General features: G+C 57.4%; 1 protein-coding gene across 4 annotated transcripts in view; it reads left to right on the top strand.

Annotated features, from left to right (window-relative positions):
* The window catches only part of SYT7 (synaptotagmin 7), a 58,221-nt gene that overhangs the window by 21,681 nt on the left and 15,024 nt on the right, over window positions 1–21,516 (top strand). Inside the window, exons 2-7 of one of the 4 annotated variants that reach the window (XM_049779625.1) lie at window positions 4,840–4,943; window positions 8,444–8,523; window positions 12,150–12,281; window positions 13,213–13,419; window positions 16,186–16,560; window positions 19,708–19,827. In XM_049779625.1, coding sequence (XP_049635582.1) covers window positions 4,840–4,943; window positions 8,444–8,523; window positions 12,150–12,281; window positions 13,213–13,419; window positions 16,186–16,560; window positions 19,708–19,827 — 1,018 coding nt within the window. The remainder of the gene's footprint in view (window positions 1–4,839; window positions 4,944–8,443; window positions 8,524–12,149; window positions 12,282–13,212; window positions 13,420–16,185; window positions 16,561–19,707; window positions 19,828–21,516) is intronic. The other 3 variants (XM_049779626.1, XM_049779627.1, XM_049779628.1) reach the window with 3 other exon arrangements.

Below are 21,516 nucleotides of genomic sequence, written 5' to 3'. Positions count from 1 at the left end.
AACATACATCAGACATTTGCTGTCACAGAAGCTGCCGGAATGAGCCAGACCATATTCCTGTGCTCTGGAGCACAGTAGGTGCTTAATAAATAGTGCCTATGACGCTCAGCAGCTCTGGGGCCCCCAAATGCCACCTCATTCATCTTTCAACCAGAGCATGTGAGAGTGTGCTGAATGCCAGGTTCTGTGGCTGCGGCTGGGAGGACAAGAGCAGGCAGAAAACCGAGCTGTGCCTGCTTTGGTGGTCCACTCCAGCTGGGGGGACCATAGTGCACCCTGGCTGACCTCAAGAGCTCCCTGTTGGGAACAGCCGCTCCACAGATGTCTAAGGACTCCGCCGGGTCCTCATTCATCTCTGGCTCTCACTGCCTTTCACGGCACCCCTGGGATCCGACCAAGAGGCCTGGCTTCCCTCACGCCCAGCCTGCCCCATCTGTCTGACCTTGTCTGTGTCTTACCCTCGGGGACCCGGCATGTCTCTTCTGCCCAAGGACAGGTCGCTGCCATCTTGCCTTCCCGCATGTTAATCTGCTGACACTAAGAGGACTTGAAACCCAGATTGTCCTCGGAGGCCGGGTTGGAAAGGGCCGGGGCGGCTTTGCCCGGGGAAGCCTGGAAGGGACAGAGGTGCTGTCGGCAGGGATTTAAAGGCCTGTCATGTGGTAGAAGGAGCCGACTTGTTCTGGCAGCCCCCGAGGGCAAGCTTAGGACCAGGATAGAAAGTTCTAAGGAGACAGATCGAGCATGGAGGAGGGCACAGCCGCCTCTCCTGGCCAAGCTGGGGCGCCTGTCAGGCTCGGAGGAAGCAGCGTCCCTTCACCAGGGCTTGGGCTTGGTGGAAGCTGCCAACATGCGACCTGGCGCTGGGCTCTGCACCTGCCCTGGGAAGAGTTCTGCGCTCCTGCCTGGCTTCACATTTATGGGGCCATTTGTTTGCTGTTGCTTGTCTTCACAGCAGTATCCATGCTGTCTGCAAAGATTCCTGGGGTGGGGACCTGAAGATCTGCTGGGGTGCAGGGGCGACAGGGTGGGGTGGTGACAACTGCCTGGAAGACAAATCGCTCAGCCAAGGGGGGGACCCTTCCCTTTCTGCCAATGAGATGGATTCCCATGGAAGGCTCAGATGTGAAATCGGGGGGGGGGGGGGAGAGAGAGAGAAAGAGAGAGAGAGAGAGAGAGAGAGAGAGAGAGAGAGAGAGAATACCTTGGCTGAGGAGGGTTGACACCCTGCAGACTCTGTCTCTATACCTAGCAACTGTTTCTGTACCTCTAAGAAATTTCTGGAAATCCAAACGATTCCCCAAAGCTTGCTTCAAGAGCATATTTGGGCCCTCGCAGAGGCGAATGTCAGGGCAGAGGTGTAACCTTAAGATCCAGTGCCTGGATTGGAACCCCAAACCCTATTAGCAGCTAAATGATCTTCAATAATGATCTTCAAAAATATTAAAAATCCCAGGGCAAGGGGGCCAGAGAGATAGCATGGAGATAGGGCGTTTGCCTTACATGCAGAAGGACGGTGATTCGAATTCCGGCATCCCATATGGTCCCTCGAGCCTGCCAGGAGCAATTTCTGAGTGTAGAGTCAGGAGTGACCCCTGAGCACTGCCAGGTGTGACCCAAAAGACAAAAACAAAAAACATAAAAAACCCAGGGTCAGAGTTATAGCACAGCAGGGAGGGTGTTTGCCTTGCATGTGGCAATCTGAGCTCAATTTCCAGCATCCCATATGGTCCTGAGTGCAGAGCTGGAAGTAAGCCCTGAACACCACTGGGTGTGACCCCCAAACAAAAAAATATCTCTGTTTCCCCATCTGTAAAATGGGGGTCATTACCATGTGTACAGGGTCATAGTAGAGTGTGCTGTGGGGAGCCCTGGGCTACTGGGCTGTCACACACAAGCAGGCACTGTGTTTCTCGAGCCTGTCTAGTCGGGGGCCTGGATTTGGGCCCAGTGCCCATTCTGCAGTCTCACACACTGGTGGGTATCCCTTAGGGTCAAGGCACTGTTTGGAGGCGTCCACTCCCATCTGGGCTGGTCAGTCTCTGTCCTCTAGGGCACTTGGAGCTGCTGCAGGGGCGAGGAGCTATTTAGCACAGAGAGGAGGGTGCTCCGAGGAGCCCACCTCTTGACACACACACACACACATACACACACACACACACACACACACACACACACACTGCTGCCTGGTGAGTTTGTTAACACCCTCCTTCACCTGCCTGTCTCCTACTCAGGAACCTTCTAGGACCTTCAAAGACCTCCATGTCCTCCATCTGAGAGGTCCTGCCCCCCTGCCAGCGTCTCCATCATTTGCTCCTCATTCCTTAGGCCAGTTCCTCCTCACACAGCATGCCTGGCTCTTCCTGCCTCAATTCCAACTGATCTCTCTACTCACAACTTTCTATCTCTTACTTCAGTGACCAACACTCAACTTAATATTTTGGAAAAAAAAAAAAAAACCCTCCAGGAAGTGTTCCAGGTATCTTCCTAGTCTATTCATCACTCCACTGGAACTTCCTGAACCTTCTGCTTACACTGAGAGAAAACCGACATCCTAATAATAGGACCTAATAACCACTACTCCAGGGGTGTGGTGGAGGGAAAGTACAAGGGATAAGGCTTCTGCAAGGAAATTCCTCCTAATTCAGTCCTCAGCACTGCATGTGGTTTCCCAAGTTCCACCAGGGGTCACTCCTGAGCATAGAGTCAGAAAATAGCTCCTGAGTTCCTCTAAGTGTGGCCCACCGCACCCCCAAATAAAAAAGTCACCCACAGGAACCCAGGCAATACCCTACCCAGCAGGTAGGCCCAGACCCTCTGCTGGTTCAGACAGAAGCTTCTTTGGTATTTTGGGTGTCCTGCCAAAATAGTTCTAGGGTCCCCCTCCCTGAGTGCTCTGCTGTGTGATGGGGCACCCCCCTGGGCCACTCCCCCGTGCTGGGGCATTGGTGTGTGAGAACAGTCAGCCAAATGCTTTTCCATTTGAGAGCTTTTCCATGTGGGCAGCCCGAATCCCCTGGGCCTGGTGGTAGCCCTAATAGAGAGGAACTGAGGCTGTAAGTCTTTCGTGACCCATACAGCACTCCGAGGTCCCCCACAGGGCAGAACAGCTCTGCAGACAGAGCTGGTAGAAGGGCGACCCCATTCTCAGAAAACACATCTGGTGTTGGTTTTGTGTGTGGGGCACATCCAGTGGTGTTTCGTAGCTATTCCCAGCTGGCAGAGAATCCATGCCTGACGAGGATCGATCCCAGGTCTCCTGCACGCGAGGCAGGTGTTCTAGGTCCTTCTGCCACTGAGCATGAATCTTATATCTGGACTCAAACCGGGAGCTTGGTACAGGTGGGACCTTGCAGCCTTGCAGAGCTCAGCTCCTTGGCTGAAGCAGGCAGGGCCCGTTGCCAGCTGTCTGCAGGCCAGGTCAGCCTCCTGGGTGCAAAGGACCTCACGTGGCAGCAAGGTCAGCTTGGGGCTTCCTGGAGGCCAAAGCCTGGACTTAGGATAGAGATGGGTTAGTGGATACATAGGGAGTCACGTCTCAATGAGCAATGAGAGATCTTGGGGAGCAGAGGTGAGACGGCAAGACAGGAGGGAGGGAGAGCTGGTAAGAGATTGGCTATCCCATGCACTGGCGGTTTGAGGGAGCCCAGAGAACCTCAAGGGCTGTTGGGGCTCGCTTCCTCACTCTAGCCCCTCTCTTGCTCTGTGGGACTGAGAAGGAGGAGGAGGAGGAGGTAGAGTTTCCGGTGACTCAGGGCCACGCAGCCAGCAGGAGCTGCTCGAGTTGGACAGAGGAAAGTCTGGTCTCTGCTTCTGGGGTTCAAGAGATCAAAATCAGATTCCAGATGCTCGGGTCTGACCTTGCTGCTGAGTTAGAACCAGGAGAGCTGGGCTGGAGCGATAGCACAGACCCGGGTTCGGTTCCCAGCATCCCATATGGTCTCCCGAGCCTGCCAGAAGTGATTTCTGAGTGCAGAGCCAGGAGTAACCCCTGAGCACCAATAGGTGTGGCCCCAAAAATCCAAAAGAAAAGAAAAGAAAAAATTCAGGAGGGTTCCCCACCCATCTCCAATGTGGTTCATCCCTGCGACCCATGGTTACCAGCTCTTCTCAGGCATGGCCAGCTCAGCGTCCTTTATGGCCATGAAAAGACAGACACCCAGCCTCACCCCCTCACAAGACACACCCCAAAACCGTCAGGTAGAACTGTGGACCTCAGCATCACTGCAGAGCTGGGTGCCACAATGGCTGAATAACTGGGAGCCCCTTGACACTGGGGAGCACCCCTCAAAAATAAGCTCAACTCCTGATGTATGAGGCCTCGATTTGGGGGATTGAAACATCTGGCACAAGGGCCAGCGGAAGATGCTTCCAGTCCAGGGTAGGGTAAAACTGTAGGTTCAGAACTGGCCTGGTGTTCTGAGGGAGTCCTTGATAGCCTGTTACTGCAGGAAATAATGTAAATATATGTGTGAGGGGGATCAGGCATGGGTGGGTGGAAGGCAGGAAAGCAGCAAAATCAGCATTTCATGGGGAGTCATTGAGCCTGTCGTCTCCTGACGGCGAAAGACAGGGTGCCCCCTGGATGTCATTAGGAGTTAATACAAATCCCATACTGATCCAGGACTGACCCAGGGTTCCCTGGTCCATGCATGAACCTTATCTGTCTCCCAGATAAGGAAACTGAGGCACAGAGTTAAAACCTCCTAAGCTAGTGCTAGGAATGGAGCTTGGGTAGAGGGAACCAAGGGTGGGGCCCAGGAGGGAAGTGTGGGTGTCTCTGGGATAAAGGGGGTGGTGGTGTGTGCTGATGGTCTGACCTGTGCGTGTCCTCCCCAGGGGCGCCCACCCGAGATGTCGTGCTGGTCTCTGCCATCATCACCGTCAGCCTTAGTGTCACCATCGTCCTCTGCGGCCTGTGTCACTGGTGTCAACGCAAACTGGTGAGGCTTCCCGGGGGGAGGTGGGGGTCCTCAGGGTAAGGCCCTGGCTCTGCATTGAGAAGCCCCTGCACCCCCAGACACCTCCCTCTGCACATTCGTGTTAAAATCACCCCCACGCGCACAAATCCACGCAGGCTCCGAGCAGAGAGCCGCAGACCCGCCAGCGCCGCCGCAGCAGAACCTGCAAGACGCGAGTTCGCGCCCACCCCAGGGAGCTGCTCCAGCACGGTCCCCCTCCCACCTGTCAGCAGGCCACGCCCTCATGCCCTCGTGGGCGTGGCCTAGAGTGTCTCCGGGCCAATGAGGAGACGGCTCCCTCCTAGTCCCACCCCCTAGTAGGCGTGGCCTAGTGCGTGTCTCCGGGCCAATGAGGAGGAGGCTCCCGCACAGCCACGCCCCCTCCGCGCCACGCCCGCGCCACGCCCCCTACACTCATCCATTTTTTTTGCTCTGGGTTTGTACAAGCACAAACGGCTCCTTTTCATTTTTAACGAGGCCTGGGAAATTAACGAGCTGGATTAGGGCATCAATAAATAACCAGAACGCCAGGAGGGACATTCATCACCCCGGGCTCCAGGGCTGCAGCAGCAGGAGCTGGGGCTGGCTGTGGCTCGGGAAGGCAGCAGTTTTGGGGGAGGGACCTCCCCCTCCCCCCCCTTCTTGATCTGCCGCCCAGCCCAGAATGCCAGTAGGGATTTGGGGGCTGCAGGGACCACCCCCACCCCTCAAAGGTGTGGGGCCTTGCCCCAGTGTAGGCAAAGAGTGGTGGGAGCCTTCCTTGCAGAAAAAGGAAAAGGTGGGAGTGGGGGGCAGGGGACCCCAGATGAGACACCCCCCTTTCTCACCCTTTTCAGCCATTGGAGTAGAGGGGGGGGTCTTCTTCATGCCTCCCTCCTAGGGGTGATCACAGGTAGATGCCCCTCCCTGGACAAGGGTTGCAGGTCTTTGAGATGTTCCAGGAAGACCCCAGGGGGTGAACTCAGATGTAGGAAATTTGTAGGCACAAATTCTGCCCAGGGAGGTTCCTCTCTGGGGTAGCTTCTGCCCCCTGGATCCAGAGTGTGTGTGTGTCTGTGTGTGTCCAGAAGGGGGGGCATATGTACCCCAGCCCCACACTCTGCACCCTGCCTGCATAGGGGGTCTGGCTGCCCCACATTGTTGCTGGAGTCTGGACCTGCCTGGGTCTGCACCCCACCCAGCTCAGAATTTTCAGGGCAAGGGAGGAAGGGGCCTAGCCACATGCCTGTGTGTGTCCTCAGAAAAGGCTGAGCCTGACTGCAGTCTCCTTGTAGTGCCCCTTCGTCTGTCTGTCTTCCTTCGTGGGGAGGCGGCTATAGGAGTCTGCCCTGCCTAGGGATGGGAGTGGGAGGGGGTGTCTTTGTATTATGCCCACTATGAGAGATTTGCTTCTGTGTGTGTCTACTCTTGCATGGGCTTGGGGGATCATCTGACCCCCAGGAAAGCTACCCCTTGGGTCAGCCCTCACAACCCCCCACTTCTAGGAGATCGGCAGTGCTCATGCGTAAAGCCTGTGTGCAGGGCCCCACACCATCACCTGGGAACCCCACAGAGAGCAGGTGGCACTGCTGCTGGGCAATGGCCCCTGCCTGCCCTGTCTCCAGCCCCTGCCTTGCCCCTGGGGGTAGAGTCCGCAGCTTTTTCCCCTTGACTAGGTCCCTGGAGCTGCTGTGATGACATTCCAGACTGTCCCCATCTCTGCCAGCAGCAGCATTCCCCCCCCCCCAGGAGCTTCTGGACTGTGCTCAGGGGCTGTCAGATGCCCCCCCACCCTCACCTGCCTGTCCCCACCGCAGGGATCTGATACCTGGCAGCGATGATCCCATTTCCAAACATTAATAACTTCCTTAATCCTCAGGCCTGCAGCCCCTCCCTGAGAAGCGGGTTGGGCAGGTGGGACCCCACTCTGCGCCCCGCGCTGCTGCAGTTGTCTGTGGTTTCTGCACACCACCACCACCCCTGTCCCAAGTCCTATCTGGACTCCAGGTCCAAAGCACCCAAACCAAGGATGGGACAAGCTGGGGGGTAGAGACCCCCTGAACCAGGAAAACTCCAAGCACAAAGAGGAAGAGAGAGGGAAGGCGATGCAGGAACTGGGAGCCCTTTGCAGGGTGCTCTCTGCCCCTCCCACAATTGCCTGAGATGCTGGGAACTAGTGGATTCTGGGCTCCTGTTCTAAAAGGTCCCTATCCACACACACACACCCAAAGTCATTCCAATCCCCCTTTTTCCTGGTATACCCTGGTCACTACCCAGGATCCAGCCGCCCATTTTAAACTCAGGTCCTGGTGAGGGGTGCAAGACAAGGCCCCTCTACAGAGGTTACAAAGGGACAGGCTAAGGGGGGGTAAGGGAAATAGAGAGAAAACCTCTGTGATATAAGTCAGAGGGTTGACAGTGTCACCCCATTTTATATCAGATGAAACACAGGCATGAGAGGACAAAGGACTTGAAAGATGATACTGGGGAATGTGGGGAACATGGCTGGGATCAGTATTCTGGTACCCTGGAGTCCAGGAGTACTAGAGATAGTATGATCCCCATTTCTGATTGCCCTACCAGCAGGCTCCCTAATGCACTCCGATTCCTTAGTAGGGTCTGCTGCAACTCCCATTGTGCTTTGGGAAGCTGGAATAACGCTCTGTTGTGGTTGGAGGGTCTTTGTGCACGTGTGTGTGTGTGTGTGTGTGTGTGTGTGTGTGTGTGTGTGTGTGTGAGTGGTGTGTGACCTCTCTCCTGGCAGGCCAGGCTAGTGGTAGGACCAGTGTGGGAGGACAGGCCACAGTCCCTATGCACGAAGCTCTGGGCCCCTGGCCCCTGCATGCACCTTGTAAGGACGCTTGGTGGCAGCCAGGAATGTTAATGGTCTTGGGCTCTGCAGGAGCTAAATTTAGAAACCCAAACCGAGAAGGTGAATGGCGCTCACCTTCCCGGCACCACAGCTCAGCTCAGGAGCCAGCACCCGCCTGCCCGCCAGTCTGTCTGTCTGTGTGTCTGTCTGTGTGTCTGTCTGGTCCTTCCCTCCTTGGGCACATCTGCAGAGTAACTGGGGCTTGCCACTGCCCAGGAGTACAGGCGATATCTTTGAAAGCTGCCTCTGACTGGGGAGCCCTAGCCAGCCACTGACCAACCAGTCCCTGCAGCTCTGAGCTCAGGGCCCTCTCCCCGCCCCCGCTGCCCACGTCATTGGCACTGCCAACCTTGCCCTGCAGGATGCCACCCCCACCATCTGGGGGCGGTGACGTGGACCTGGTGACGTGGCCGGGTGCTTGCGAGTCCTGTGTCCGGGCAAAAGGATCTGTGTTTCTGGGAGTCAGGCCAGAGCCCCAGGAGACGGGCAGACAGGCAGGGCTGGTTCCGGTGGACAGGGAGGAAGTGCAGGGCAGGTCAGGGAAGTGGGAGTGGGTCCAGGGAGCACCCCATAGTTAACCAGGTGGGGTAGAGCTGTCTCCCCTGATGACCTGGCCCCCCTGACCCCACAGGGCAAACGCTACAAGAACTCTCTGGAAACTGTGAGCACCCCAGATTCGGGCCGTGGACGAAGCGAGAAGAAGGCCATCAAGTAGGTGTCGGGCGTCGAGAGTGGGGTGCGCAGACAGTCTGTGTGAGGGCGCCCACCCCCTCCCTCTCCAGTGCTGGTCTGGCACTGACCCAGGACTCTGCCCATTAGCCCCTCATGGCCCAGAGCAGGATTTTCTGCTTCGGCTTCAGCTCTGGTTTACCTCCTCCAGGGACCCTCAAGTTACAAGCACAGACCCCCCCCTACACCCTCTCTGGGCTCCCTGTCCTCCTCAAAGGTGTCTCCCCCACCCCCACTCAGGTTACTTTCCACCAGCCCCCCCCTCCACTTCAGTGTTCTGGTCCAAAATTTCTTCCTCTCACTGCCAGGACCCCCAAACCCATCGCATGTTCCCGCCCAGGCCTCACCAGAGACTACCAGCATCCCAATTCATACTACATATTACTGCATAGTCCCCAGTCTCTGCCTGTATCTGCCCAGCCCCCAGTTCTACCACTTATTCCTGACAGCCCCCCAGTTTTTGCCTAGTATTACATCCCTGTACCCAGCACTTCTCTGACCTTTCTTGGGAGCTGACAGACCCACTCTCACCCCTCAAATACACATTCACAGATACAAACACTCATGTACTCACGTACACATTTACTCACGTATTTACTCACACACTCAACACACTACCATACATACACTCATTCAAACATTCACACAAACTCACACTTTCACATATACAATTCACACACTCTCACAATTCACACACACACTGTTACACACCCACATGGTCACAACACTCACATATACAACTGACATTCTGGGTGGGGTGGCCAGGCTGAGGTGGGCAGGACCTCTCAGTGCCAACGAGGGTCACCACCATGGTCCCTGGCTCACGGACGCCTCCTTCTGCTCAAAGCCCTACCTGGGCCTCCTCCCTGTCCAGCCCCTCCTTCCTACTCACCCTGTGCCATCTTCCTTCCAGTCCCCTCCCCATCTCCTCTGTACCCCCATCCCTCCCCGAATACTACATCTGCTCTGCTCCCATGGGGGCCTGCACAGATGCTGTGAGTGTGTCTGGGGGACGAGCAAATGAGGCTGGGGGTGGCGAGGAGGCTGGGAGGGAGGGCCGGGCTGTCTTAGGGAACCTGGGAGGGTGGCCCAGGGGACAGAGCCCAGGCTCAGACTTTCTACAGGCAGGAGGAGTGAGACATGAGGGACCCTCAGGACAAGGGAGAAGGGAGGGCAGGACTCCTGACAAGGATCCAAAGATGGGATCCCCAACCAGGGAAGGAGTGACCGTGGGCTATGTGGACACAGACAGTGCCCATGGGGATACTCAAGGATAAGTGAGGGGACAGAGAGGCCTCTTATAGGGCCCTGCAGAACCTGTCCCAGCTGCCCCCAGGCCCTACTACAAGACCCAGTGTCTGAGGCTGGCAGGAATAGGGTTCATTCACCCCTGTCCATTCTGCCAGAGTGTAGAGGACTCCTCTAGCGGGCCGGCCTGCCTAGGCCTCAGTTCCACAGTGCTTCCCAAACTGGGTTCCTCTGGGCATGCCCCCCCCTTTCCGCCCTTCCCTCCGATCAATGACCACTAATTGTTCTGGGAATCCAGGGCGTTCTGAGCACTGTGATTGGGAAGCGCTAATCTCTGGCCCTTTGGGATTTACTGACCCGGGAAAGGCTCAACAGGTCTAGCAGTGAAGGGCAGCTGGCATGGTTTCTTAGTCAAGTAAATGGAGAGGGGGTGTCCTGGATTTTAGGGTAGACACCCTCCGCAATGCTATCTGGCAGCTCCTCTAGGACCGTAGACTATGTGAGGGCCATCAGAAAACAAGGCCCTGTCCTCTGAGTATACCTTAAGCCTCTCCCACTGCTAGGGTTCCCCCAACTCCCACTACCATTGCTGGCTCATGGCTGGGACTAAGGGCAGCACCCAGAACCTGCTGGGAAGGGTCAGAGGCCCTTGGGGGCACCTAGTTTCTCTGTCTTTTCATCCTTAGTCCCCAAGTCTGCATACCTGGCAGCCCCTACTCCTTCGCTTAACCCTCTGAGGACCTGCTCTCGATGGGGTCCCCTCCCCTGGCACTGTGGCACTTAAAGCTGGCCCACAACACTGCTCCAGGGTTTTCTTCCTTAGACTCCTAGTGCAAGCGGATACCCTTCTAGAATGTTCTATGGACCCAGGGTCCACCTCCCCCTCTCAGTGTTCCCAATTCAATTGGGAGGGGTACCCCTCGTCTTGGGTCCCCAGGCTTTCTAACCTTTTGGGTAAAGCTTCAGCTGCCTCCATGGAACACCCCCATTCTCTGGGCTTCTAGCAACTCTGCTTTTCCAGTGCAGCATGATACAGAGCAAAAGATAGGGAGTAGGGACAAGGGAACATGGGGCTCAAGGGCCCCTCCAGGACCAGCAGAGGTCTCACCACAGGTATCAAGGGTCCAGATTGGATCTGCCTTTCCCACAGCCCCCACTTCCACAAGGTGCGCTCCTCACTCTATTCCCATAGGGTAGGATTCAGCCCAGAAAGTAGACTTCACCCCCAGAAACTAGGCTTCACCCCTAGAAGCTAGGCTTCACCCCAGGTATTAGGCTTCACCCCCAGTTGCTAGACTCCACCCCCCACCCCATCCCCACCCACCCCCAATGCTAGGCCTGTCCACATGTGCCCCAGAATGGAGATTACTAGGAGCCCAATTGAGGTTGGAGCCAATTCAGGAAGGACAGTGGTTCAAATCCGGCATCCCATAAGGCACCCCTGTGCCTACCAGGGGTAATTTCTGAGTGCAGAGCCAGGAGTAACCTCTGAGCACTGCCAGTGTGACCCAAACACCAAAAACAAACAAATAATTTGGTGATGGGAATCCCCCCTGATTTTATGTAAATATGTACCTAAAATATTATTGTCAACAATATGTAAGCCACTATGATCAAAATAAAAATTATATTAAAAAAAAAAAAACAAAAAACGAGGAGCCCAAGTCAGAGAGCTGGAAAATTTCCCTTTTCTGGGGCTGACACGATGGCTGTCATTGCAGGGAGCACAAGTGCTTCGACCCAGCTCAATTCCTGCCGGGTTCTAGTCTGCACCTCCTGCTTTCTGGAGGGGAACAGAAAACCTAGATGGGACTTAGGGAGGATGGGCTGCCAGGGCCAGAAGAGAGAGACAGGTGGATAGCTGGGCATGTCCCAAGAGCAGCCCAGTGGGGTGGACAAACAGGGAGGTGCTTTAAGTTTTCCAGGACTGGGGTGTCTACCTGCGATCAACTTGGGGAGCTGATGACCCAGCCTAGACTGGGGAGCTGGGCCTGGCCCCGCTTTCAGCTCTTTACAGCCAGAAGCCAGCACCCTACTCTCATGCCCCAGCATCCCAGCACCTCCTCTCACCATCTTTCTTTCTCCTACCAGCTCCCAGGCTCTGGTCCGCCAGGCTGACCGAATGGCCACAAGTGTGCATGTGTGTGCCCGCGTGTACGTGTGCATGCCTGGGCCCAGCATGGGCCACCCCGCTGCCCCCCACACTCTTCCTTCCACAGGAGCAGATCCCGGCTCGCCCTTGCCCTCGCCCTCACGTGCCTGGGCCCCAGTCCCTCTCTGTGCCCCCCACCCCCAGGACTTGCAGCTCTGGTGTCTTCTGTATCTCCCAGTTTTTCTCCCCTCTCTCTCTGCCCCTCCAGCGACCTAGACAGAGACTTTTGGAATAACAATGAGAGCACAGTGCAACAGAAATGGAGTTCCTACCCTCCCAAGGAGTTTATTCTAAACATTTCACCCTACGCCCCTTATGGCGACCCACGACTGTCCCTCAAGTGAGTGACTTTACCTGGTTTGATCCTCTGTTCCGAGTACCTGCGCACGCCCCTCCTTCTCCCCCTGCGCCCCCACTTCTCCTCCTCTTCCTCCTCTTCCTGCTCCTCTGCCCCCTCCCCACTTCCCCCAACCATGTACCCCATGGGGCCAGGCTGACCATGGAGACGAGCAACCCCTCCTGCCCGGCACCCTCCCCTCCCCATGACCAGCCACTTTTAGGAACACCACTTGGGGGATCCCCTTCTTTCCCCTGCACCCCCAGCCCCACGCTGTGCAGTCAGGATGGGGTTGCCCGTTTTTTGGTCCCTCGCTCGCTCCTTTTCCCTGCTGTGTGCGGCCACCCTAGTTCTTACGCTGGTGGTGGTGTTGGTGATCGGTGGTGGTGGTGGCAGTGGTGAATGGACTCGAACTCTCTAACTAACTCGGCTTTCTCTTTCTCCCTGCCCGGGGGCTGCTCCCGGCCTGGACAAGCCCGCTCGCTCTTCCTCCGTCGTTAACCCTTCGTTGTCCTGTGGGATAGAGTTGGAGGCGGCTGCCCTCCCCCCCACCCCGCCGCCCCTGCCCCAGGCGGTGGGGAGGGGACCCCCCTCCGTTGTCGTGGTGCGTTGCCCTCCAGCCCCCCTTCAAGCCCCTTCCCTGCACCCTCCTCTCTCCTCTCCGCAGGCTCCGCTGTTTAAGCCATTTGCAGTGCTGATGTCTCTCTCTTTCTCTCTCTCTGTCTCTGTCTCTGTCTCTGTCTCTTGTCTGTCTGTCTCTCCTCCTCCTTTCACTGTCTCTCTCTTCCTTTTATCTGTTGTTTGTTCTCCTCCTTCTCCTCCTCTCCCCCAACCCACCCACCCCCTTGTGTGGCCTGCCCTCTCTCCCCCACCGCCACCCCCCAAACCCCCTTGGGGCGCCCCCCTGGCCGGGCTGCCCCTCTGCCCCCTCCAGTGGCTCGCTCTTGTCGAGTGCCAAGGTGGCGGCTGCAGCGGGGCTGGCGGTGGAGCGGGAAGGCCGGCTGGGGGAGAAGCCGGTGCCAGCGCCGCCACGCGGAGAGGACACCGCCAGCGAGCCGGGCAGCGGTGGTGGCAAAGCGGGGAGAGGCCGCTGGCGGACGGTGCAGAGCCACCTGGCCGCGGGGAAGCTCAACTTGTCCAAGTGAGTGATGGCCCCCCAGGGGCCGCGACCAGCTCAGGCCTGTCCACCTCACCAAGGGCACACAGCAGCGGGACCCCTGGCATGCCCGCTGCTGCCCACCCACCCACCCAGAGGTGCCATCCTCGGCCCTCTGGATCATTCCATGCCTTCACAAGACTGTCATCGTCCCAGCCTCGTGGGCACAGCCAACTCAGCCACCATGGCTAGCTACCACCGCCACACAGTGCCACGTCTCTTTCTCTCTCTCTCTCTGCCCGCCAACCAGGTCATTCCATTTTCTGCTCCCCGCCGGGCAGCTCCTTTGCCGTCCAGGCTCATCCCATCCTCTCAGGTTGGCCGCCCCATCTCAGCAGGTGGAGAGAGAGGCACAGTCACTGAACACTCCCCAGTTAGGGGAGCTGGCCCTGGGCATCTAGACTCAGACTGCCATGCTCCTTCCCTCCTCCCGCCAGCAGGTGGCTCTAGACCAGAGTTGAAGCTGGTCTGTTGGCCTCCATCAATCAACTTCCTTTAGTTTGCACCATGCTGCCATCTGTTCCCCCAGCCCCATCATGAGTGGCTTGTTGGCTTGCTAGCCCATCCTCACCTCAGTCATCCCCATGGAATTGAGTGTGATTTGAGGGTTGGATCATTGCACCCTAGCTAGTCACTCCTTTCTGACCAGAGTGGTACAGAAGGACCTGTTTCCCTGAATCGCTGACAAGCCTACCAACAGCCAGTCCTATTGGACAATGGCCATAGAGTTGGGCCCTGTCCTCAGAGAATGTGCCTTCCCTACCCAGGAGCAGCTTTATGCTCCCTTTGGCTTCTAGAACATTCTCTTTCCCCACAGGTGAGTCCCTTCTGGGATGTGGGTGCTCTGACCTTTGATCATTGCCACCCCTGGGAACACTGGGCCTCTCATCAGTGCCTGCTTTGTTTTTCTGTGAGCAGAGCTGTGTGTCCCCAGGGCCACAGTCCTGACTGAGCCTTCTTGAGCCTCTGGGCTGTCCTGTTATCTCAAGGTGGCCACTCCTGGTTCTGTCCAGCAGTGAGGCCCATCTGGACCCTTGGGTTGAAGACTCTTGAGGCTAGTGAGCCTGAGGAGACAGAGGCCCCAAATGGGCCCTCAGGAGGGTTCGCTAGGGAAGCCTCAAGCCCAGTGTCCTCTTTGCATTAACCCAACAAGACCCTAGAATGGCTCAGGCCGCCCTACCCTCTGCTGGTTCCAGGGCTGGAAGAACCAATTTTAGATCCCTGTGACTTGAGAGGTAAATTGGACTAATTTGGGATGTGACAGGAAACTAGAATGAGGTCAGTGAGGAGGAGGCAGCTGCCCAGTGCTGTCCCTCCTGTCCCACCCCCCAGCTGCCCTCAGGGACCTCTGGGCCCACCTGGCCTGCTGGCAGCCCCCACTCCAGGCCCGAGCCAGGCAAGGCTGCTCTCCTCCAACACCCATGTTTTGCTTTTCCTCTCTCATTCTCTATCCTCTTTCTCTTGTTCTCTCTTTTGCACACTCTTTCTCTCTTTCTCTCTCTTTCTCTTTCTCTTTATCTCTCCCCCTCTCTCTCTCTCCTCTTTCTCTCTGCCCACAGGGGCAGCCTAACTGTTACCCTTTGGTCCCGGGGCATTCTCAGGGGTCTAGTGCGGTGGTGTGGGCAGTGCCTGTGGCCCTGATGGGTGGTGCCCACTGGGGTCACCTCAAGCTCTGCCCCTTCACTCTCTGCTGTTCCTGCCCCTCGTGGGCCAGCCTGTCCCAAACTATGGACTGAGGAGACGCTGGGAAGGTACTGGGGTAGAGGGAACGGGACCCCTGAGGTTTTGCCCCTCCTGGAAGTGGGGTCTCTATTACCTCTTGCCTTTCTCTCCTGAGGTTGCCACCACCTCCCAGAGGTGAGGCCCCAGGGCACAGCCTTCCTGGACCCTCAGGATAGGCCTGTGCCAGTTGACAAGGCCAGGCCAGGACCCCTTTGAAGGAACAGGAGGAAGCCTGTGTGCTGGGGTCTCCCACAATTGAGGTGCAGCAGAGACAGGCCTGTACCCTATGCCCCCCAACCCGGCCTCTCACCCCATGCTGCCTCTGTTGAGTCAAGTCCTGCTTCCTGGCCCCACCTGGCATTCTATGAGGCCACTGTGTGCCCAGCAGCCGGGCAACCCTTGTCCAGTGTCCAGAGACCCCAATGGTCAGCCTGTTCTCCAGCAGGACCCTGGCCAAGTGACCAGACAAGTGGTACTGGGTCTCCCCCACCACCACCCCAGACTCCTGCTCCTTCCATGTTCCCTCCTCGGACCGGGACTCCTCCCGGAAGTACCAGGAGAGGACAACGAAGCAGGGGCCAGGAATACAAAGGTCTGGCCCAGGGCAGAGGTTTGAGAGTCCGGGGACCCCTGTCACCTCCATGAACAAAGCCTAAGAGTCCCCGGCTTCCCGTAAATCCCCCCCCCCTTTTCTCGGCCAGCTTGGCCCTGGCCTGGATTTTCAAATGTCCCTGTAGGCCAGTGACACTTAAATGCAGGCACTGCCCCCCCACAGGCCTGTGTCTTCACATACCCCCACCCACACTCAGCCTCCAGAGCCCCAAGGGTGGTCCGGGTGGTCCCACATGACAGGGGAGGGGTTGTCTCGGGTGGGCTGGTGGTGGCAGTGACCTCTGGCCTGTGGCTCCGATGGAGGCCCCCCATACCCTCCCACAAGGGCCGGCAGAGTGTGCCCCACCTGGGGCCTCCTCCTCCATGGGGTCCCTTCACCTGCTTCTCCTTTCTCTCCTCTCCTCCACCCGCCCCAAGTTTCGAGGACTCCACCCTGTCCACGGCCACTACCCTTGAGTCTATCCCCTGCTCCACCGGAGAGCCGAAATGCCAACGGCCTCACACCCTGATCCGGCAACAGAGCCTGCAACAACCGCTGAGCCAGCACCAGCGGGCCCGGCCGCCCTGCCAGCCCACCACCAGCCAGAGTCTGGGCCAGCTGCAGGCCCACGCGGCCGCGGCTCCCAGCCCCAACCCCCGGGCCTCCTCTGGCCGGGGCCAGGCCCGACCGGTCACCTCGGCTGGCTCCAAGTACCGGCCGGCCGGCGGCGGCCGCAGCCGCTCCAACCCGGGCAGCTGGGACCACGTGGTGGGGCAGATTCGAAACCGAGGCTTGGACATGAAATCCTTCCTGTAAGTCCCCCCCTGGAGTCTCCCCACCATCCCACCTCCCTACCCCAGCTTCTTCCCTCCCCCACCTATCGGCTATCTCCTGGGCAGGGTGCCAAGAGTCAGGGGGGCCCCTCGAGGCCCCCCCTATAAAAGGATTTGCAGCCCAGCCCTCTTTTCCTGACCCCACTAGGCCCCTATCTGGGCATCTTAGAGCTCAAGAGTTCCCCCCCCCCTGGACAGTTAGTACAGAAAGGAGACAATGAGACCTCCATCCTCCCTGCTCCTCTGTAATCCAACTCTGCTCCCTTTTCTCCTGCACTTCCTCCTCCCTCCCTGTCCCCTGTCCTCACGACCTTCGCCAGATTCCTGTCCTCCAGCTCCAGTGGCCTGTCCCCTGAAGAGACCTGGGTGGCCCCTCCAGAGCTTTATTCAAGACCCTTGAGTCAGACACTTCCTGACAGACCACCAGTGTGGGGATCACTGAGCTCAGCCTCCACCTGTCCCCAACCAAGAGGTGGGCCAGGCCCCCTTCCCTGGCTGTCCTCACGAAGCCTTGGGCAGCCAGCCCGGACAGCACTGCCTCCTTTGGCTTAACTCGACCTTCCTTCCAGGCTCTGGGGGGGTCCCCCATCAGCTGCCCCCACTCCCACCCCCAGCATTGAGCAGCATGAGGCTGGGAGAGGAAGGGGAGGACCCAAGCTTGATCGCTGGCAAGAGGAAGAACTTTGCAGGCAAGAGAGTTGCTTTGGGGGAGACTGGCCAGAGTCCTCCCTGGGTCAAGAGGGACATTGGTCTAGGGATAGGTGCCTGAGAGAAGTGGCCCCTGCGAACTTGACCTGGGAAGATCTGCCACATGAGTGTTTTCATGGGCAGGACCACCCCAAATTTCCCCATGGGACCTCAGAATTCACCTGAGTAAATGAACATGGATCAAGTTTACCCTACTCTGTCACACTGCTTTCCCTCGTGGGCCTAGCAGGCCACCTCCAGAGTTCCTAGGCACATGCGCTATCTTCATTTGGGGTCCCTCCCATCAGGGTTCAGACCAGCTTTTCTGTCAATAACCAGACAATAATCTCATAGGCCCCACGGAAAGCACTAGGTCTTTGTTGCCCCTGAAAACTGAATAAGCCTTTCTGGGCCACTGACTCTGGTCCCACTCCCCTCGGCCCAAGGCTCGGGCGCTGGTCACACAAGTAGAAAACCATAGTGAAGGGTCCAACCTGGCCCTGTGTGACTCCTCTGCCTCTTCCTGGGGAGGTGGCAGCTCTGTGGGGGGTCACTCCCCCAACACCATCACCCTGACTCCCTCATCTTCACCCCCTGTGGCCTGAGAATGTGAAGAGAATGACAACTTTGAGCTTTATGCAGACCAGCCAGTTCTTTTGTGTGTGCTTTTTAAGCAGCGCAAAGAAAAGAGGAGCTGAAAAAAAATGCATTAACCAGGAAAAACATGTTGTTTTCCTTGGGTTCGCCTTCCCCCAGCTCCACCAACCAGCTCCTGAGCAGCCAGATGGAATTTTCCCAACTCTTCAACAGTGCCGGTAGGAAGGGGACACAGGCCAGGAGGACGGGCCCTGAAGGAAAAGGGGGATTGGTACCCCCAAGTCAAATGCCAGCACCACAGGTAGCCCACGGCCAAGACCAGGGGTCGGCAACCTTTAAGACATAAAGAGCCATTTGGACTTGTTTCCGAAGGGAAAATAAAACTTGGGAGCCGCAAAACCATCACAACATTTAAAACAAAGATAGCAAGGCATACATTGTTTCCTATTTTAATGCTATCTACAGGATCATGCAGTTATCTAGCTGAATAAAAGAAGAACTTTTTCACTTAACAATGTAAAACATATATTTGTGCAAATTAATGAACAATTAAAATATTTAAGTGATATCGCTTCCCCCACCCCATCGGTCCTGCTGTTGGAGCCATGGCAAAATGTCAAAAGAGCCACATGCGGCTCTGGAGCCTCGGGTTGCCGACCGCTGGCCAAGACAGACCACGCCCAGCAAAAATGCCCAAATGAATGAGGCCAGCAGCTCCGCCTCTTCCTCTTCCGGACCCTCCTTGTGTGTTCAGGCCAGAAGCAGCCATAGCCCACCTTCAACTGGATTTTCCTACTCGGTGACCCAAGTGATGGTCTTCCTAGATCTCCTGCCTCTGGAACATTCCGTCATGCTTCTTTTCTGCTTCTTCTCATGGCCTGCTCTCCTGCCTATCCCAGTCACTCAGTTCTGTGTTTTCGCCCAACTGGAAGGGGAGAGCCAGTGCTGGACAAGAGGCCCTGAACTTTGGGACGGCCAACTCCTGACTGTCCTAGGAAGCAGGAGATCACGACCTGCTGGAAAGGATCCACAATGCATCACATGTTAGCTTCAGAGATCTCCAGGATCCTTCCAGTCTGCCCCCAGAATAGTCCAGCCAGCAGGATGCCTCCACTTCTATTAGCCCAGCCTCCCACACCATGGACCTCGCTGCCTTCCTGCACTTCCTCTCTCTCCACTGAGTCCTTTTGAGCCTCTTCCAAGAAAAGATGCCTCAGTGGGCTTTAGGAAGGGGGGACCTGAAGAGTCACAAGGGTTGGCATATGCGAGCCCAAAGAGAATCCATCCCTCTTCCTCCTTGGATGCACCCAGGTCCTGAGGTCTTGAGCTTTGAGGACATCTGGATATTCCTGAACTGCTCAGAGGTCACCAGCACACAGGTTCCCCCATGAGAACATAGGAAGCCCCAGCAGTCCTTCTAAGATCCACATCCGCCCATGCAGACCTTAAGCAAGAACCCCTTCTGCAGGGCGGGGGCAGGGGACTGCAAGTCAGCCCAAGAGACACCCTAGGTCTCCAGTCCTGGCCTTGTGTCCCTGGCCTTTCCCATGAGCACAGACATTTGCACACAGATGCCCACCGTTCCCTCCTGGGACTCTCGCTCTGCCCCCCACCCCTTACACTAGGCAGGGGAGAGACACCCACACTCCCCCCTCCCTCTTCCTCTGCTCTCCACCTGTTAACAGTGCTGAGCTTCGGTTTCTCTCCTGCAGGCCGAGATTCTTACGCTGTTTTCTTCTCTCTCTTTGTCTCTGTGTCTCTGTCTCTCCCTCCTTCCCCTCCTGCCTCTCTGCCCCTGGGGCCTGTCTCACCCCGGCTGGTGGGCGGCCGGCCGCGGGGCAGGGAAGGCCGGATGGTGGTGCTATCCTTGGTCTTAGGGCTTTCGGAGCAGGATGATTTTGCCAATATCCCTGACCTACAAAACCCAGGAACCCAGCAGAACCCAGCTCAGGGGGACAAGAGGTACGAGCGCAGGCGAGAGCCGGCAGTGGCGGTGCTGCAGTGGCGGCAGCGACGAAGGAGAAGGAGAAGGAGGCTCGGAGAGGCCAGCCGGGGGCTCCCTGCCCGGCTGCTGGACCAGGCTGCAGGGGCCGGACAGCGTCCTCGCCGGCCCAGTGCCCTGGCACACGGCCACCACGGTGGGTGGTGTCCGTCGGGTATAAGGCACCCGATGGCCATCCTGGGACCATTTGTGGATCAAGCCTGCTCGTGGGGCTGGCCCGGAGCAAGCCCGCCTCTGTCCCATCTCCCTGCTTGCCTCCTCATCTTCCATCTCGGCCCCTCCCGACCCAGAAATCCCTGTTTCTCTGGGGGGTTGGTGTGCGGGGGGGATGTTAGGGAAGCGGGCACTAGCCCATTCTCCCTCATCCCTGCCACCACAACCTCCCGCTCGTCTGGAGGTCCTGGGGTGAGTGAGGGTGGGGAGGTGGTCGTGGGCTGGCGGGTGATACAGCTATTTCTTCAAGAGGAGGCAGGGAGATTGGGGTTCGGGAGGAGCCTGGTGGCTGGGGAGACCCTAAAAGGCAGCCTGAGACCCCAGGAGGAGGGGGTTTGGTGAGGGGCCAGCAGATGCTACATATCCAGGGAACTATCAGGGCCTGGTGAAGACCAGACAGGACATATGAAGCGGGAGTCTGGATCACATCTGGCAGTGCTCAGGAGCTACTCCTGCCTCTGTGCTCAGGAGTGACCCCTGGTGGTGTTGGGGAGACCTGACACAGTGCTGGGGATTGAACTGGGGTTGGCTGCGTGCAAGGCAAGCGCCTTCCCCACCATCCTATCTCTCGGCCTTGTTATTTATTTTTCATGGTCTTTGGGCCACACCCAACAGTGCTCAGAGGTTGTTCCTGGCCCTGCGCTCAGGAATCACTTCTGGTGGCCTACAGGGAGCCATACGGAATCCCAGGGATGAACCTGGGTCGGCCCTGTGCAAGGCAAACGTCCTGCCAGCCATAGTATCTCTCTGGTCCCCAGCCCTGTTACTATTCCTAGCACTATTTTGTGCTGCAGGCAGAACTTAGGGCCTCACATATGCAAGGCCATTGCCCACCCCCATGCAGAGACTGGTCATTTATATGCCCGTGGCCTCAGCGGTCTCCCCAAAACTCATTTCCAAGAGCAGATGGGGGACCAATGAGCATCGCAGAGTTCGAGAGACATCACACACAGGAATTCTCAGGCTGTGGTCTGGTGTCTCCTCTCTTTGACCTGGGATGACATTATACTGTGGGGGTAGCAGGCTCATCCCCTAGAGGACAAGCTCATACAAGAGGGTCCCTCGCAGCCAGGATGCCATCTTTGAGCTCCTGTTCTGCAAACAGGGACGCTGGCAGGGTAGAGAAAGGCAGACCAAGAGTTCGGGCAGGCAATGGATTTGCTATGCCCGGGCGTGTCTTCAGGAAACCAGCCACCGTTTCCTGCCCATCCATGCCTGGTGGGACAAAGCCAGAAGCCCCTCTATCGATAGGGGAGGACAGGAGCCAGTTTCTTCTCTCAGGGGTGACAGTAGTTGTGACCCTCTCTGAGTGTCGGTCCTGTGATCCAGGAGTTTCAGATCCTGCCACCTCCAGGCCCCTGTTCCCCGGGGACTGGGCGGGCGGCAGGCAGGCTTGGGCCCCTGAGATCCCACTGCGAGGGCCTCGTGGGAGGGAG

Source organism: Suncus etruscus, chromosome 9 (genome assembly GCF_024139225.1).
Source record: "Suncus etruscus isolate mSunEtr1 chromosome 9, mSunEtr1.pri.cur, whole genome shotgun sequence".
Lineage (NCBI taxonomy): Eukaryota > Metazoa > Chordata > Mammalia > Eulipotyphla > Soricidae > Suncus > Suncus etruscus.
Note: the sequence above shows the minus strand (reverse complement) of the source record. Positions and strands in the feature narration are given on the sequence as shown.